The sequence below is a fragment of the Delphinapterus leucas genome, chromosome 4, assembly GCF_059928025.1.
Source record: "Delphinapterus leucas isolate spDelLeu-1000000601 "Yukka" chromosome 4, BTC_Dleu_Yukka2, whole genome shotgun sequence".
Lineage (NCBI taxonomy): Eukaryota > Metazoa > Chordata > Mammalia > Artiodactyla > Monodontidae > Delphinapterus > Delphinapterus leucas.
This window is the reverse complement of record NC_143132.1, coordinates 9,109,312-9,127,020: the sequence shown is the minus strand read 5'-3', so window position 1 is coordinate 9,127,020 and position 17,709 is coordinate 9,109,312. Positions and strand designations below refer to the sequence as shown.

Below are 17,709 nucleotides of genomic sequence, written 5' to 3'. Positions count from 1 at the left end.
AGGAACCTTGTACCTTCCCGCGTAGGGATAAAGACTAGAAGATGTATCGGTAATATCTAAAACACGCTTCTAAAATCCTCACACACTTAATAAAAACTTTTAGTGTAGGAGCAGCCCCCAGTCGTTTCACCCTCTGCCCTGCTACTTCCTGCTAAAGCCCATCACTAAGCTAATGGTTAGACATAGCTCACCATCCAGACCTTTCTATGTGTATGTTTGTATACATGTAATTTTGTTTTTTGTTTTTTTTTGTGGTAGCGGGCCTTTCACTGTTGTGGCCTCTCCCATTGCAGAGCACAGGCTCCGGACGCGCAGCCTCAGCAGCCATGGCTCACAGGCCCAGCCGCTCTGCGGCATGTGGGATCTTCCCGGACCGGGCCACAAACCTGTGTCCCCTGCATCGGCAGGCGGACTCTCAACCACTGCGCCACCAGGGAAGCCCTGATTTTTTTTTTTTCATATAAGTGAGAGAGTAGTCCCTGGGGCTGCCGTAACAAAGTGCCACACTGGGTGACAAAATAACAGAAAGTTATTGTCTCACAGTTCTGGAGGCCAGATGCCCGAGATTAAGGTGTGAGCAGGGTGGTTCCTTGTGCGGCTGTGAGGGAGACTCCATTCCATGCATCTTGCCTGTCTTCTGGTGTTTCACTGGCGGTCTTTGGTGTTCCTGGGCTTATGGACGCACCTCCCCAATTGCAGCCTTCCTCTTCACAGGGCATCTTCCCTGTGCGCATATGTGTGTGTCCAAATTTCACCTTTTTATAAGGACACTCGTCATATTGGATTAGGACCCACCCTGACGACCTCACTTACTTGATCATCTACAAGGACCCTATTTCCAAATAAGGTCACGTTCACAGATGCTGGAGGTTAGGAGTTCAACATCTTTTTAGGGAACGCAGTTCAACCCATGACATACATTATTCCCTGATTCACTTTGGTTTTCATCCAAACACTATTTGGAGGACATCTTTCCATATCTGTGTTCACAGAGGTATCTTACTCTTTTCTCATTTCTGCATGAGAGTCTATGGTATGGCTTTAAATTTCTTGACCTCTTCCCCTATCGAGGTTATTTTGGTTATTTCTAGTTTTTCACTGTTACAGTGCTGCACTCAGCGTCTTCACACAGCCTGTTCTCAGGGCTGCAGGTGTTTCTGAGGGATCAGTTTATAGAAATGGGTTGCAGTCAAACCCATGTCTTACCTTAGAAAGATGCTACCAAATTGTCCTCCAAAAAGACTGTAAGAGTTATGGTTCCACAAGCAGTCTGAGGCCCATGGTCTTTTTTTTGCGGTACGCGAGCCTCTCACTGCTGCGGCCTCTCCCACTGCAGAGCACAGGCTCTGGACGCGCAGGCTCAGCGGCCATGGCTCACGGGCCCAGCCGCTCCGTGGCATGAGGGATCCTCCCGGACTGGGGCACGAACCCGCGTCCCTTGCATTGGCAGGCGGACTCTCAACCACTGCGCCACCAGGGAAGCCCCGGCCCATGGTCTTTGAATTATTTTTATTTTCTACTTTGTTTAGGGATTTGAAAATTCTGCCCTTGAAATCCATTTGGTGCAATGGCAGACAGGTGTGCAAACAGACTAAAAAAGCGAAGCATTCCTGAAAGACAGCTGTGTGTGTTGGTTAGTTCTGGGGGCAGATGCCTGCCCTATGGGGCTTGCATCTCAGTTTGCAAATTAATTACAGGCTGTTGCTTCATTCTCTAAGTTAGTCTTTTTTTGTTTTTCTTCTTTTTTCCTAGCTGTTACAGCTGTTGGAAAAATATCCTAAAAAGGTTGTAAGATATAAAGTTTAAGCATGTGTAGTGTACAAATATAAATAACACTATGTTTCTAAAATTGTGTGATACTGTCTCAGTCTTCCCCAAAGAGCACAGTGGGTCAAATGCTGAAAAGTTTTCAGTTTAATGCCATATAAGCTGAGTAACAGTATGAGAGGTTGATTCATTAAAGGTTGAAGTGTCATCCTTTTGGAAAAGCCACAGAATATATATACGCATATATATGTGTATGTGTAAAACATGTACGGGGGTAAACACTTTGTTCTAGCTGTCTCCCCTTGTTTCATTCCTTTGTGCCTTTATTTTACACTCAGCCCAGTTCCCTCATTCATCTTTTTACATCTGGCAGAAGCTGTTTCTGAATAACCCTGTTGGACCCTGAAGGGCCTAAATAAATAAAGTGGGCTCAAAGCCAGCCCACCCACAGAGCACAGGGCTTGGTCAGCCGCCTCGCTGGGCCGGCCGCCTTTCTCCTGCCCGCTGCGTGCCGTCTCCATTGCATTATACACGTGTACACAGGGATCCTCTCGGGGTAGAGAACTGTGATTTTGAAAAGCAGGGAGGACGCGTTCGTAGCCTGATTCAGTTGATGTTTGAATCCCTTGGTCTTTCGAGATACACGGTACAAACTTCCATTTTTTTCAGAGTCCAGTCAAAGGTGAAAACAGTGAAGTAATTTTAGGCACAAACGCAGTGCTTCCTGGTGATGAAGACGCTCCATTTCCTCCGCTTAAATCGGAAGACAGTGGCATCGGCCTCAGTGCTTCGTCGCCAGAGCTCTCTGAGCACCTGAGGGTTCCCAGGGTTTCTCCGGACAAAGAGGACGTCTGGAAGAAGGGCGGCAGCATGCAGAGGACGTTTCTTTGCCTCCAGGAGCTAATTGCCAACTTTGCCCACAAGAACATTTTTGGAGCGCAGCTGACGGCATCCGGAGAGGAAACCAAGTCGGCAGAGCCCGCAGGCCCGAGGGAGGAGGGTGGGGTGCGGGGCATGGCGGGCAGCGACTCGGGGAGGAAGAGCTCGTGGGAGGCCAAGCCCCTCGGCGGGCCCCAGTTCAGGCAGATGCTCTCAGACCTGTTCACGGTGCGAGGGTCTCCATTCAAGACAAAGAGCTTGGAGACGCCCTCGCCCCTGCCCAGCAGCCCTGGCCGCAAGGGGCGGGAGGAGTGGGCCGTGGACCAGGTGGTCCTTGACCCGGGGAGCCCGAGGGAGGGCTGCAGGGAGGCCTTCGCCGCGGCCTGCCACCTGCTGCTGGACTGCGCCACCTTCCCCGTGTACCTGTCCCAGGAGGAGACCGAGCAGCTCTGCGACGCGCTCTTCCAGCTGCCGGGTAAGAGGGCAGCCCAGCTAGAGTCCCGTGGAGGAGCCTTGAGACTCGGGCAGTGGAGGTTTAGAGACGAGCTAAAATCACAGCGGCCGAGAAGGAACTGTGTGCCACGTTTGTTTCCTTCCTGGTTTTGTAGTTAGCCTGTGCGGTTTGGATTTGTCTCACCAGATGGGAAATTGATGAGGCGGGGTCTGTATTTTTTTTTTTTTTTTTTTGCGGTACGCGGGCCTCTCACTGCTGTGGCCTCTCCCGTTGCGGAGCACAGGCTCCGGACGCGCAGGCTCAGCGGCCATGGCTCACGGGCCCAGCCGCTCTGTGGCACGTGGGATCTTCCCGGACTGGGTCATGAACCCGTGTCCCCTGCATCGGCAGGCGGACTCTCAACCACTGCGCCACCAGGGAAGCCCCAGGGTCTGTATTTTTAAACTAGGGGTGTCTAGCAAAGCCCGTCAAAAGGTCTGGGACTGGGACTTCCCCGGCAGTCCAGTGGTTAAAACTCCGCACTCCCGCTGCGGGGGGCACAGGTTCCATCCTTGGTTGGGGAGCCAAGATCCCACATGCTACGGGGTATCGCCACAGAAAAAAGAAAAATAAAGTCTGGCACATTAAAGGTGCTTATGGTAGTCAGTAACTAGACTCTTTCGTGAGACCTGCTCTTAAAGCTTTACATATTAGTTTGCTAGGGCTGCCATAACCAAGTATCACAAACTAAGTGGCTTAAACAATAGAAATGGATTGTCTCATGGGTCGGGAGGCCAGAGTCTGAGGTCCACGTGTTGGCAAGGCCATGCTCCCTCGGAAGGTGCTGGGGAAGGATGTGTTGAAGCCTCCTTTAGCCTCTGGTAGTTCCTGGGCTTGTGGCAGCCCGACTCTGATCTTTCCATGGTGTTCTTCCTGTGTATATGTCTTTGTCCAAATTTCCCTTCTATAAGGCACCTGTTATATTGGGTTTGGGGCCCACTCTGCTCATTTTAGTTTATTCAATATTTATTTATTTGGCCACGCAGCTGCGGGATCTTGTCTCTTCCTTGGCCAGGGATTGAACCTGGGCCCACGGCAGTGAAAGCTCCACGTCCTAACCACTGGACCACCAGGGAACTCCCCATGACCTCATTTTAATGAATGACATCTGCATGACCTATTTCCCAATAGGGTCCCATTCTAAGGGGTTAGGACTTCAACATAAGAATTTTTACGAGGACACAGTTCAACCCATAACAGGCAGCGTCTTAGCTCGGGCTGCCATAACAAACTGCCGTAGGCTGGGGAGCTTAAACAAAAGCAATTTATTTTCTCACAGCTCTGGGTCTAGAAGTTTGAGATCAGGGTGCCAGCATAGTCAGTTTCTGGTGAGGGCTCTCCCCTTGGTTATAGACTGCCACCTTCTCACCGTATGTTCACGTCCTGGCTGGGGGGCAGCAGTAGGGGGCTCTCTCTGTTGTCTCTTCTTAGAAGGGCACCAGTCCCATCCTGAAGGCTGCACACTCAGGACCTCATCTAGACCTAATCACCTCCCCTAAGCCCCACCTCCAAATACCATCACATTGGGAGTGAGGGCTTCAACATGGGAATGTTGGGCAGACACAGCTGGGTCCATTGCAGGCAGTGAACACTTGAAAGAAAAAAGGGATGGAGGAAAAAGTGGAAAAGAAGAAAGAGTGATTAAGTTGGTGGGAGCAGAGGGTGAAGATTTCTCCACTTGGCATTACCTTAGACGTCCCATGCAATTTGTCTCTTGGCTCATGAACTGCAAATGACAGTATACTCGGAAGAAATGCGTTTAGAATTGATAGCTTCAGTATATTTTCGGCCTCTTTTAAAGCTAATGGCATGTGCCCTACCACCAAGAGGGCTTTGAAAACACATTTTGAACTCTGCACCAAAAAAAAAATGTGATTTTGACTCTGTGTAAATTTCAAAAAAAAAAAAAAGTTTTTTAACTCAAATTTTACTATATTTAAAAAAATTTTTAATGACACGAAAACAAACATTTCGAATCATTTCAAAACCCTGAGACCGACCTTTGCAGAATTTGAATAATCTGACAAGCGCATGAAACCAGACTTGGTCTCATTTGTCCTCTGGCCCTGAATGGGCTCAGCGCATCCTGTCACCACCAGAAGGTTATCACACTGCTGTCCAGGTGACTTCCCGGATCTAAACGTCTTAGAGACTGGCTCTCAGGTTGGTGAGCGAGTTTCATGAGGTTTTGTCTGTCTCTCTCTGTCCTCTCTGGTTGGCTTCCTTCCAGGAGCTGGTGATTCCAATTTTCCGTCTTGGCTGAAATCCCTGATGACCATTTGCTGCTGTGTGACTGACAGCTACCTCCGGGATGTGGCCATCTCCACCCTGCTCGAAGTGATAAACCACTCCCTGTCCCTAGCACTTGTCATTGAAGACAAAGTGAAACGCTATAAAAGCTCCGGACACAACCCATTTTTCAGCAAGCTACAGATGGTGACAGTTCCTCCCATTGCTCCAGGAATATTGAAAGTCATCGCAGAGAAAACAGACTTCTATCAGGTATTTCCCATCCAGAGGAGGGTAGCTGGGACCCTGGGACCCTTTTCCCAGACTCTTTATTTGAAGTTGTCCCACAAGGTGTAGCGGTGGTGACAAAGAATATGGTGCCTTGGGTGGCAGCCGGTGAGGGTGGCTGGAGACCTTGCCTGCCTTGTCCATCTCTCTAACCCAGGCTCCTGGCACAGTGTCCGTCCCCACAGCAAGTGTTCAGTAATATTTGCGTTCAGTTTTAGGCTGACCGGACTCCGTCTGGCAGGATTCCTAAGTTATCTAAATATACAGAAAAAGAGACTCTGTCCTAATTTGTGAGGTTAGAGGCTTTGAGGTTATTTAGCCTCAAGGAAAACTTAGTTCGTGTCAAGTGTAAGAATGATTGTTGCTGAAGATGGTGAGCAGGTGTTGTCCATCTTTTGGGGGGACAGAGTAAGAAAATAAGGTAGTATAGGGCTCATTTAATTGCAAGAAGCTGAAAGATACTCCAGCTAGCTCATGAAAATAAAAGTGAGGTTTATTATAAAGGTAGGGGAGCCCATGGAAGTCCAAGGGCGGGAGTGGAATGCAGCTGGGTCTCACGGGGTCTCACCTGGGAAGCTGTCAGGTCCCGAGGCTGCTTGCTCTGCACATCTCCCTGCCAACCAGGACCTAACTTGGTTGCCACTTGACCTTCAGTCTGCCTCAGGACCCTCAGGCTTGATTCTCATAGCTAATGACAGTTGTATCACTTTCTAACAATTCTGAACTAACTGGTCAAGGCTATTAAATAGGCAGTCAGCGGGGCACCCTTGGGTCAGGTGCCTTCTGCCGTCCAGTCGACCACAGCAGTGACGCAGGCCAGGGGGAAGTGGTCGTGTGGTATAGACAGGGACCAGCCCACTCACTGGGGCCTGTAGATGGAACACATTTCCCCTGCAGGTGGTCAGGACAGCAGATGCCCTGCAAATTCGGAGATGCTAAGGAAGAGACATTTTAGATGTTGTATGTGGGGATGAGGTACTGGAATTAAACTGTCCTTTCAGGTCTTGACAGCCCGTCCTCTGAAAGGCTTTTGAAATGGGCTGGCTTTTCACCTATTGGAGATGAGCTCTATCTATCAAGCAAGTCATGTAATTGAGGCCACGTCTCAGCTTTGTTTCCTTTTTTTTAAAAACAAAACAAAACAAAAAAAGCATCATTTACATATAATTCATTCATTTAAAGCACACATTTCAATGGTTTTTATTATATTCCTTGTTTTCTATATGTCATATCTTTTTTCCACCTATTTCCCTTTTACTACTTTCTTTTTCATTAAGTGAATATTTTCCAGTGTAATATTTTAATTTCCTTGATGACTTTTTCAATATATTTTGGGAGTTACTTTTTTTTAGTGGTTACTCTAAGGTTTACCATATACATCTTATCAGAATTGACTTCACATTCATACTAAATTCCAGTGAGATATAGAAACATCCCTCTTGAATAGCTGTATTCCTCTTCCAAACGTATGGGTCACGTTTCCTTGTATCTTTGCATGTCTTATAGTCTTTATTGAAGACTGGACGTTTTAGGTAACATATTGTTGTAAAGTTGTACTCTGGCACCTCCCTCCCACCCCGCCAGTGACTTCTTGTCTTTTTTGTTTGTTTAGTGACTTGACTGTTGTAGTGATGTCTGTTTCCCCTGCAGTGTGAGGCCTTTGGCGCCGCTCCTTGGAGGGTTCAGCCTTAGGAATGTGCAGCCAGTCTGAGATGATAGCGATCTTAGCAAGATTCTCCTTGACCCTCTGCTTTCTATTCTCATTGACTGTCTGGCCTCTGTTAATCTCTGTTGGTATCACACCCAGATGTTAAGGTCCACTAATCACTGGCTGATTGCTCTATTGTTTTCAACAATGCCCTGGGGCATAAATTACTCCACAGTCTGATCCAGTGAAATTTACACCCCTCTCTCAGGGGTGTAATTTACACCCCTCTCTCAGAGGCCAGTCTTTGAGATTTGTTTTGACACAGGAGGATTTTTCCTAGCTCTCTGTTTCCCTGGTTATTTCTGGTAAATGAGCAGGCCTGTGGTTTAGCTTGTTGCTGTCGTGGAGCTACCAGCCTCCTCTTAACTGCTTACCACCAAAATCTCTGTTGTTTTGGAAAGCACTCCTGGACTTGAACATACACCTGTGCTCTGTTCCAAATAGACTCCTTTCCCTTATAGAGAGCTCTGCAACTCTGTTTTAGGGCTTGCCTCTCCCGCTGGGCAAATTCTCTGAATGTTATTGCACAGGAAGAGCTGCGACTGGGACAGTTGTCTGTTTTTCTTGGTGCGATATCCCTACTGGGTGCTGGGTAAGGGTGCTAGCCTCTGGTCTTCTGAGTGTGCCTCTTGTCCTCTCCTAGCTGTAACTTTTCCCTTACAAGCAAACTGGAGCAAGAATGATCTGGACCCCAGTATTCTCAGCCTGCTGTGGATAGAGCCTCCATGGAAGAGTTGGGGCAGAGGAGTAAAATGCCGGTGGCCTGTTCCTCCCAGGGAGATGCAGAAGCCTTCGACTGGGAGCTGGAAGGAGGGGGTGCCCATCTTCTTGGCCACACCCTGCCAAGCCAAGCTTGATTGAGAGGTGGATAGGGGTCATGGTTCAAGTGGCAGAGACTATTGCTACTTGTACTGGAATTTTCGTAGACTTTCTTGAGTGTTTCTTCTTCTCTTGATAATTTCCGTCGGATAATTTCCAGCAGCTCTAAATGGCTGGCTGTTTAATTTTTTTTTTATAATCTTCACTGGTTATGGTTGTAAGGCCAACTGGCCCGAGGCAGGGGAACACAATCAGATTCACAGGTTGCATCAGACCGAAATTCTCCGGACCACCCAGTTCCAGAAACTGCCCTGGAGACATTCCGGACCACCCAGTTCCAGGAACTGACCTGGGGACTTTGAACCCAGCCCAGCCTTCCCGCCTTTCGAGGGGCGGGACTGACGGTCCCCCAGGATACCCGAAAAGACCACCAAATAAGGAATACCCTGCGCCCTCCCAGATTCACCACACCACTTTCCGTTCTTCCCCTATAAAGTCTTGCCCAACCCTCGCCCGGGTGCGACTTCTCTGGCCCCCTTTCTCTCGGACCAGTGAACCTCGCCTGGGAGCGCTCCCTAATAAAGCTCACTTGAAGCTTTCCTCTGTTTCGCAGTGCCGTTTGTTAAGATCCGACCTTACAATGGTGGTTTTGCTGGTAGAGGGTCCACAGTCTGTGCAGTCGAGCCCCATTTACGATGTTGGGTCCTGGCAGATCCTGGATTTAATTGCTCTTCAGCTTCTGCCCCTCATTCTCCGTCTCCTTCTTACCAAACTTGAGTCACAGTAAAGATCCCGAATCTGCAGAACTTGGAACCAGGAACAGTGCCAACCGTAAGCACAGTGACTGGGCAGATCTTCCCTGGTCCTGCGCACATCACAAAGCTTGACATAATTACCTCGCAGGCACAGAGAAGGAAAGAGAAGAAAGAATTGAGCCCGTGACTCCTTGGAAAGCTATTAATAGAGTAAAAATGGTAGCACTCAATACTTTCCTCTTGTTTGGTGTGAAGTGTACTTTTATGAGTTCTTTCCAAAGCCTGGATTTTTATTTTGACTCAGATTTAGTACATACCTGAGTGTCTACTACTTGCCAAGCACCGGAGCATACGGTTATATATTATCAGGTTCTCAAGAGCTGGGTGTGGCTGGTACCTGCCCACATTGAGATGCTGGAATTAGGAGTGGTAATGCAACCTGCACAAGTAGCCAGGATGTGCCCCAGGTTCTTGGATTCCAGGTGTTGGGCTGGTTCCACATCCTCTAGCCTTTTTCTCATTCCCATGGGATGGCTCACCTACCAGCTTTCCTTCTGCACACAGTGCAAATGAGGATAAGGTCAGATATCCCAAGAATACCCTGCCCTTTCTAGGTTGTAAGGCAGATTGCTAACCACTAATAAAACGTCCAGAACATAGGGATTGAGAAGGCTAAGACAGATGAAGGAGCAGGTGTGTTTTTGTGATCAGTATCAAGTCTCAGAAACCCTCCAAAAAAAACTTTAAACCTTCCAGGTGGAGCATCTTACTCATAAATTTGCCGTAGGGACTGCACGTAAGGGGACTCTTAGTCGAAAGTTTTGTATCAGAAGTTTACACGTAACTTGTTAATTGGAAATCATGGTCCCCTAGATAAAAAAATAAATAATGGTTAGTGGCTCAAACCAGTCAGTGGTTAATTTGATCTGTGCAGAGAAGACAGTTTTGTTCAAGAGAAATAAATGAGCCAAAAGAAGTTCTCTGATCTAAGATGTACATTATAAAAAGTTATAATCTGTGACACATCATCTTTTTCCACGACCTGGAAGAATGCCTTCAGAAATTCCGCTCCCGGAAGTGGCCACCAGCCCTCCTTTTGAGTCTCACTGTGGTTGGGTCAGGCACCCGCCGTGCTCCCTGGGGCTTGGGGAGGGGCTGCAGCCACTTGCAGACCTCATATGTTTAAAGCTGCTGAGTTCAGGGCTGGGGAGATGAAGGACTCTATTTGGGATACAATTTGTGCCCTGAAGGTGAGCCAGGGCATCTGCCACAGCGTTGTGCACAGAAATGGGAACAAACAAGTTTGGGGAATGAAAGCTGAACGCCAGTTTGAGCCAACCCTAGGTGGTAAGGTCCTATGGTGTCTATCTCAGGATAGCGACCACCGCAAATCCACCAAACTTCCTAGAGGGTCCGTCTCTGGAACCCCAGTGCTGGCATGTAGGGAGCCTTGGTGTATGCTTGTTGAAAGGATGCCTCAGCTGATAGGTTCTTGCTTCCAGATGATTCCCCTCTGCAAGTGAAGGTCTGGGCAAGAGCTGCAGTGTCCTGAGCTAGTCTCAGACATCCAAGTTTAACCTATAACGTTGCCCTTGCCCGGATGACTCCTGAGGGGTCTGTAATGTGGTTTGGGTTTGCTTCGCTTTGTTCTGCTTGGTGGTGGTGGCTCTTTGTGTATTGAGGACTCTCCCATAGCAAATGTAGGCAGAAGCCAGTACCTGGGGGCCGGGACTGGGCTGCCACAAGGAGGAAGTGGGCGGGAGCTGCCTGTGCTCACACTGTCTCCCCTCCGTCCAGAGGGTGGCTCACGTGCTTTGGAATCAGCTGAACAAGGAGACCCAGGAGCATCACGTCACGTGTGTGGAGTTGTTCTACCGCCTGCACTGCCTGGCCCCGACAGCCAGCATCTGCGAGGACATCGTCTGTCATGCTCTCCTGCACCCTGACAAGGTGAGTCTTTGCAGCCGACAACCTCCGTCTGACATCGGTCCTGACACCGTGAGCCCAGGCAGACTTACCTATATCTGGTCGGAGGCTTTCTGGGGCTCAGTGGACATCCTGATTAACGGGCAGGCCTATGGCACTAGTAACATTTTTTTTTTTTGCCTGTGTTGGGTCTTCGCTGCTGCGCGCAGTCTTTCTCTAGTTGTGGCGAGCAGGGGCCAGTCCTCGCCCTGGTACATGGGCCTCTCACCCTTGCTTCTCTCACCCATGCCTGGTACATGGGCCTCTCACCCATGCTTCTCTTGTTGCAGAGCACGGGCTCTAGGCATGCAGGCTCAGTAGTTGTGGCACGCAGGCTCTAGAGTGCAGGCTCAGTAGCTGTGGTGCATGCGCTTAGTTGCTCTGCGGCATGTGGGATCTTCCCAGACCAGGGCTCGAACCCCTGTCCCCTGCACTGGCAGGAGGATTCTTAACCACTGCGCCACCAGGGAAGTCCACATTAGTAACATTTTAATACATTAATAATTTCAGGACTGGAAGGCCTCCAGAAGCACGAGCTGTCCCCTGTGTCATATTAAGGCTCACCAGGGAAATCTGCCCAGGCTCCCATGATGCCTGCAGGGCTTCTAGAGTTCTCAGTGAAGTAGGCAGTCATGGAGAATGTGTCGCCTTGGAAGCCCTGGCTGGCTCTGCTTTGCTGTCGTGTCCTGTTCTCTAAGCCATTCAGCCCGGCACTGCCAAAGGCCATGAGAAGGCTATGCTCTGTGTTTTCCTTCAGCCACAGGCCTAGGTGTGACCCCAGACTCGGGCTGACGCTGAGTCTGGAATATGCACTCCCCGGAAAGCACACCTGTGTTAGTGGGAGCAAGGAAGGCAAGGACCCGGGTCCTCCCTGCTCCAGGCGCCATCGGACACCAGGCACTGATGAGACTCCAGCATCTCCGCCTGGGTTGCTGCCTCTCCGCTGAGCTTGTTTGTCACTTAAATGGGTTTACTGCCACTGAGAGCAGTGCTCTGCTAGGAAATCAGGTCCCTCACTCCCGTTTCTTTCCTGCTCGAGGGCACGAGAGTGGAAGCTCTGTTTCGATTTTCCGTCATCTGGCACCTGACGAGAGAGGTCCAAGGCAGTCGAGTGACATCTCACAATCGCTCCTTTGACAGGTGAGGGGGGACTTTTTTATAACTTACCCTTAAAAGCACAGGGACACTTTGCAGAGGTGCCGGGTCAGTGTGTCGGGCTGGGGAGAGGGAGATGTGCGCAGTGGAAAACCTGACCCCATGTTCTTGATGCAGAGCGAACGATTCCTGTGATCCCCTAAGTGAATTCCGGCCAGACGGGTGTGAATACCTGGGAGGAGTTTGCTTAATTTGGCCTTGGAGGGAGGAGAAAGCCCCACGTGCCTCAGACTCACCTGAGGAGCTGGTAGAACGTGCCCCCCGAGGGGGCTTGGTAGGGAGATGAAGATGGGCTAGATCTTGACTCGGGTGGCAGCCACACTGGGTGTGTGCACCTGCGATGTCCTCAACCACATGCTGAAGACGTGAACTGTATCGTAGGCGCATTCTGTTCTACACTGGTTTTGAAAATCCCCCACCTTATTTCCGGAGCTCTAGATGCGGGGGTCAGACACACACCCTTAGAGAGATGCCAGCTGATTCTGGTACCTCCTCCCCCCCACCATTTGGGGTGAGGCCTGGGCATCGGGATTTTAAAAGCTCCCCCCCACCCCACCCCAGAGACTCTAGCTGAGAGCAGGGTTAACATCCCTGGTCCTCGTCTGCCTGGGTCAGGAAGCCCAGGCCAGGTGAAGCTCCCCGAGGGCGTCCCAGCCGCCCTGACGGTTCGCATCCCCCCACAGGTCCCTGTTCGTCGTGCTCGACAGCCTGGCCTGCACAGACGGCGCCATCGGGGCCACCGCCCAGAGCTGGCTGGTGCGGGCGCTCTCCCTCGGCGACGTGGCCCGCATCCTGGAGCCCGTGCTGCTACTCCTGCTTGAGCCCAAAACCCAGAGGGCCTCCATTCACTGCCTCAAGCAGGAGAGCTCAACGGGTGAGCACGCCGCGCGCAGGCCAGGCCAGCTCTCTGTCCCTGGGGCAGGAAGGGGTGGACCCCAGCTGCCTGGTGCAGCAGCAAGGCACTTAGAACTCCATGGTGGTTTTGCCACATTCAGAAGGTATGAAGGTACTTTGTAGGGACTTTTAAAATTTAAGAATCGGATGAACCAGCACTTAGAAATGCTAGGTGGTGGGTTTGTTATGTTCACTGAAAAATATGATTTTTTTATATTATAAAGGAAAATGTTAGTAACCCATGTTCCAATAAATATAGCTGATTCTTGGTTCTTTTGCTAGAGAAAGTAATTCAAGTGCATCTAAGGTAGGAGGAGAGAAAAACAGACCATCCATCCAAAGGTCTCCAAGGCCAACCCTTCACTTATGAAAGAAGTCTGAGGTCTGGCGTGAAGTTCAGTTTGGGTTGGGTAGGCTAGCACTTCTCAGACCTGGGACAGGAGAGTTGAGGTTGCCTCCAGGTATGAATGATCAAGAATGTTGAAATTTGCATGTAACCTACTCAGTTGTACTTTATAAAAATTACTTCTGCTCCAGAACTGTCAAGAACAAGGTAAGTGATTTCTTTTCTGTCTGCTCTCCAAGGCGCTTTCCAGCTGTTAACATATAATCAGAAATGCAGAAGAAATAGACCTTTGGGTTCTGAGAACTTTCAGAGGCATCTTTAACATAAATTTAAAAGAGTATGGGTAGGAAGAAGAAAAGAAAGGCTAAAATAAAACCGATGAGTTCATTAAATTTCAGTGACTAATACCTAGAGCAGTTTATGATCTAACATTGCTTCCCACAATAAGTGTATTTTATGACTTCCTGCAGTTTTCTAAGTGATGGTTTTACAAGCTTTGATTAGTTTGTTTAGATCACCGGGTTGTAAATATTCAGTGTTTGTCACAGTCTTATCTTACAGAGAAAAGCAGCCTAACACCTAAATAAGCAAAGATTCCTGAAGTGGTTTCCTTTCCTTACAAGGTTCCTTGCCTAAAACTGTAACTTCTGGTTTTCCTTTAGGTGCCTCCTCAAAGAAGAGGCATTTTATTACTCCACAATTATAAGAAAGTAAAATGCAAAGAAGTATAAACTAAGCACCTTCTTAAAAGTTTGCTCTTCATTAAGGGAAGCTAGATTTTAAGCATTCCTTTGCTTTAACGAGAAAGTTTTAACTTCACGGCTCATTGGGTTTTAAAAGTCTCGTGGCACTTCCTGCTGCCCCCTCTAATTGACGTTTAATGCTACCTGCCTAGTAAGAGAAAATGCGTTTTCTCTGCCACGTTCTCTCCCTGGAAACGACTAGAAGGGTTCTGCTTACCCTGCACGCTACCTCCGTGAACCTGTAGAAATCTACTTTTTAAATACTGTTGTGCGCACCAGGCAGCTCCTCTATTTCTAAAATCTTATTCTTCCTTCTTTCCTAACCTGGCTTAGTGTTCATGGAATAGATTTGCTGAAAGCTGCCTATTACAAACGTTTGGCAGTACCAAAGACGTCTGGCTTTTCACTCCTTTTTTTAAAGAGACCTGAGCACTTTAAAGTGTTGTGTATTTTCTGATCTCAGAGATACTGGCGTGCTTATTTTAAGAACTGGAATCTTCAATCGGGAAGTAAAAGCACAAGTGAAAGTCCCTCGCGGTGCCGGCTGATAGAACGCCTTACTGTCAGTGGTTCAGTAGCTATCATTCCAGACTTTTTCATAGCTGCATGTTATAGGCACTCTCCCCTAACTGGGCTTATTCTGTACAGCTAGATTCTGCAGCTTAGTCTTTTTTCTTCAATACTTAATATACTCTACACATTGCTCCATATCGTACGTGTAGAAGTATCTTTTTTTTTTTTTTTTAAGTATCTTTAAAAAACCCAAACAGGGCTTCCCTGGTGGCGCAGTGGTTGAGAGTCCGCCTGCCGATGCAGGGGACACGGGTTCGTGCCCCGGTCTGGGAGGATCCCACATGCCGCAGAGCGGCTGGGCCCGTGAGCCATGGCCGCTGAGCCTGCGCGTCCGGAGCCTGTGCTCCGCAACGGGAGAGGCCACAGCAGTGAGAGGCCCGCATACCGCAAAAAAAAAAAAAAAAAAAACAAAACCCAAACAGTAGCCCTCTGCATGCCTGTGCCGTGAGGTTTTTCAGTCCTCTTACTGTGGATGTCTTGTTTGCTTTCCAGTTTGTTTTTATTCAAGACGTTTCAGTGATACCCTCTTAGCTTTGAAGACCTTCTGCTGACATTTCTGTAGGATACCTTTTTTTGAAAGGAAACTCCCGGGAGAAAATGATAGGCATTTTTTTTTTAAATCACCCTTCCCCTAAACTCGGGATATTTATATTTCCTATGACAATGTAACTAAATGATCCAATTTCTTGAACGTTTTAAAAGGCCTGTTCACTTTGCTTGTCTGCCTTCCATCTGTAGTGTAATCTAGACTCTAGTGTTGTTGTTTCATGGGGGAATTATATTTTATTTTGTGGTTTTTACACTTCCTTCTTTTGGTTGAGGTATAGCTGATTTACAATACGATGTAAGTTTCATGTGTACAACATAGTGGTTCACAGGTTTTAAAGGTTATACTCCACTTATAGTTATTATAACATATTGGGTATATGCCATGTGCTGCACAGTATATCCTGGTAGCTTATTTCTTGTATACACAGGAGTTTGTACCTCGTAATCCCCTATCCGTGTCTCCTCCTGCCACCCTGCCCCCACTGGTAACCACTAGTTTGTTCTCTGTGACTGTGAGTCTGTTTCTGCTTTGTTACATTCATTCACTTGTTTTAATTTTTAGACTCCACATATAAGCGGTAACATACAGTATTTGTGATTTTCTGTCCGACATTTCACTAAGCATGATACCCTCCAGGTCCATCCACGTTGTCGCAAAGAATTTATCTTGTCCCTCCTCCCACAGGAGAATTTTACTAATATTGATCTTTCTGCCTGGCTTTAAGACAAAGATCACTCTAGAAGCGACTTGTCATAACTGACCCTCCTGTTCTGAAGTCGTCTGTTGTTCTGTAATTTTCAGAAGACTGGCGTCATTGGTTTAACAGGAAGCGAACCTCATTCAAAGAGGCGTGGGGCGCACCCGAGCTTCAGGAGGGTGGTGGCGAAGAGAGCGCGCCCCTGAGCCAGTTCCCAACCGTGGACCGCGAGGCCATCTGGGCCGAGGTGGAGAAGGAGCCCGAGGTATGCCCGCCAGGCCGCGAGCCCAGCGAGGAAGACCTTGCCTGCTGCGCGGACCTGCTGGACGGGGCGGCCTGCGACACCGCGGACGACAGCGAGCGCACCGAGTCCGCGGACACGAGCCCCACGGAGAGCGAGCACACGTCCCCCTTCTCCTCCCCGTCCCACGAGCCCCAGGAGCTGAGCGGCGGCGAGCTCTGCCGCATGCCCCTCCCCGCTGCAGCCCAGGGCCCCCCAGAGCCGGTGGCCAGCCTCAAGTCCACTGTCAAGTGGAGCCTGGCGCGCGTGGACTCGGACAAGACCCAGGCTTCGGAGTCGCTGTCCAGCGACGAGGAGGCCGACGCGGAGCTCCAGGCCCTGAGCGTGGCCCGGCAGCTGAAGCAGCAGCGGGAGAGGCAGGAGGCGATCGAGGCCCTGTTTAAGCACATCCTGCTCTACCTGCAGCCCTATGACTCCCGGCGAGTGCTGTACGCCTTCTCTGTGCTAGAAGCCGTGCTCAAAACCAACCCCAAAGAGTTCATCGAGGCCATGTCCCGGACCAGCATGGACACCAGCTCCACCGCGCACCTCAACCTCGTCTCCAACCTCCTGGCTCGCCACCAGGAGGCCCTCGTCGGCCAGAGCTTCTACGGAAAGCTCCAGACCCAGTCCCCCAACGTGTGCCCTCACTCGCTGCTGATCGAGCTCCTCACCTACCTGTGCCTGAGCTTCCTGCGCAGCTACTACCCTTGTTACCTGAAGGTCTCCCACCGAGACGTCCTCGGCAACCGGGACGTGCAGGTCAAGAGCGTCGCAGTTTTGATCAGAATGATGACGCAGCTGGTCTCGGTGGCCAAGTCAGCCGAAGGGAAGAACGTGGAGTTCATCCACAGCCTGCTGCAGAGGTGCAGGGTCCAGGAGTTTGTGCTGCTCTCGCTGTCCGCGTCCATGTATACAAGCCACAAGCGCTACGGACTGGCCGTGGCGGAGCGGGGCCAAGCCCAGCGGGAGGACAGCCTGTTCGAGGAGAATCTCATCAACCTGGGCCAGGACCAGATCTGGAGCGAGCACCCCCTGCAGATTGAGCTGCTGAAGCTGCTGCAGGCGCTCATCGTCCTGGAGCACCACCTGGGGCCGGTGCACGAGGAGGCGGAACACCAGGCGGACCTGTCCCGGGAGTGGCGGCAGACCCTGAGCTTCCAGGAGGCCATCAGCGCCCTGCAGTATGTACAGCCCCACCGGCTCACCTCGCAGGGGCTGCTGGTGTCCGCCGTGGTGAGGGGCCTGCAGCCGGCCTACGGCTACGGCATGCACCCGGCCTGGGTCAGCCTGGTCACGCACTCCTTGCCGTACTTCGGAAGGTCCCTGGGCTGGACGGTGACCCCCTTCCTCGTCCAGATTTGCAAAAACTTGGACGAGCTGGTCAAGCAGTATGAAAGCGAATCGGTGAAGCTCTCTATCAGGTACGGTGAACCCTTTGATGTGTTAGCTGTTTCTTTAATGACAGCTTTAGTCACAGACGGCTGATTTCCCCTAGAAGCCAATTGGAGGATAATTTCAACCTAATCAAAAGCCTAGTTAGCATCGTCATCAAAGGGGGTAGCCAG

At 49.9% G+C, this 17,709-nt stretch overlaps 1 protein-coding gene across 8 annotated transcripts in view; it reads left to right on the top strand.

The window, feature by feature from the left end:
• DOP1B (DOP1 leucine zipper like protein B) overlaps positions 1–17,709 on the top strand; it is a 111,224-nt gene that overhangs the window by 54,725 nt on the left and 38,790 nt on the right. For all 8 annotated transcript variants that reach the window (XR_002641867.2, XM_089910271.1, XM_022553042.2 and 5 more), the window contains 6 exons: positions 2,437–3,121; positions 5,370–5,641; positions 10,736–10,888; positions 11,943–12,043; positions 12,742–12,932; positions 15,966–17,565. Coding sequence is in view for 7 of the 8 variants with exons in the window: in XM_089910271.1 (XP_089766397.1) it covers positions 2,437–3,121; positions 5,370–5,641; positions 10,736–10,888; positions 11,943–12,043; positions 12,742–12,932; positions 15,966–17,565 (3,002 nt within the window). In the remaining variant the exon portion in view is untranslated. The remainder of the gene's footprint in view (positions 1–2,436; positions 3,122–5,369; positions 5,642–10,735; positions 10,889–11,942; positions 12,044–12,741; positions 12,933–15,965; positions 17,566–17,709) is intronic.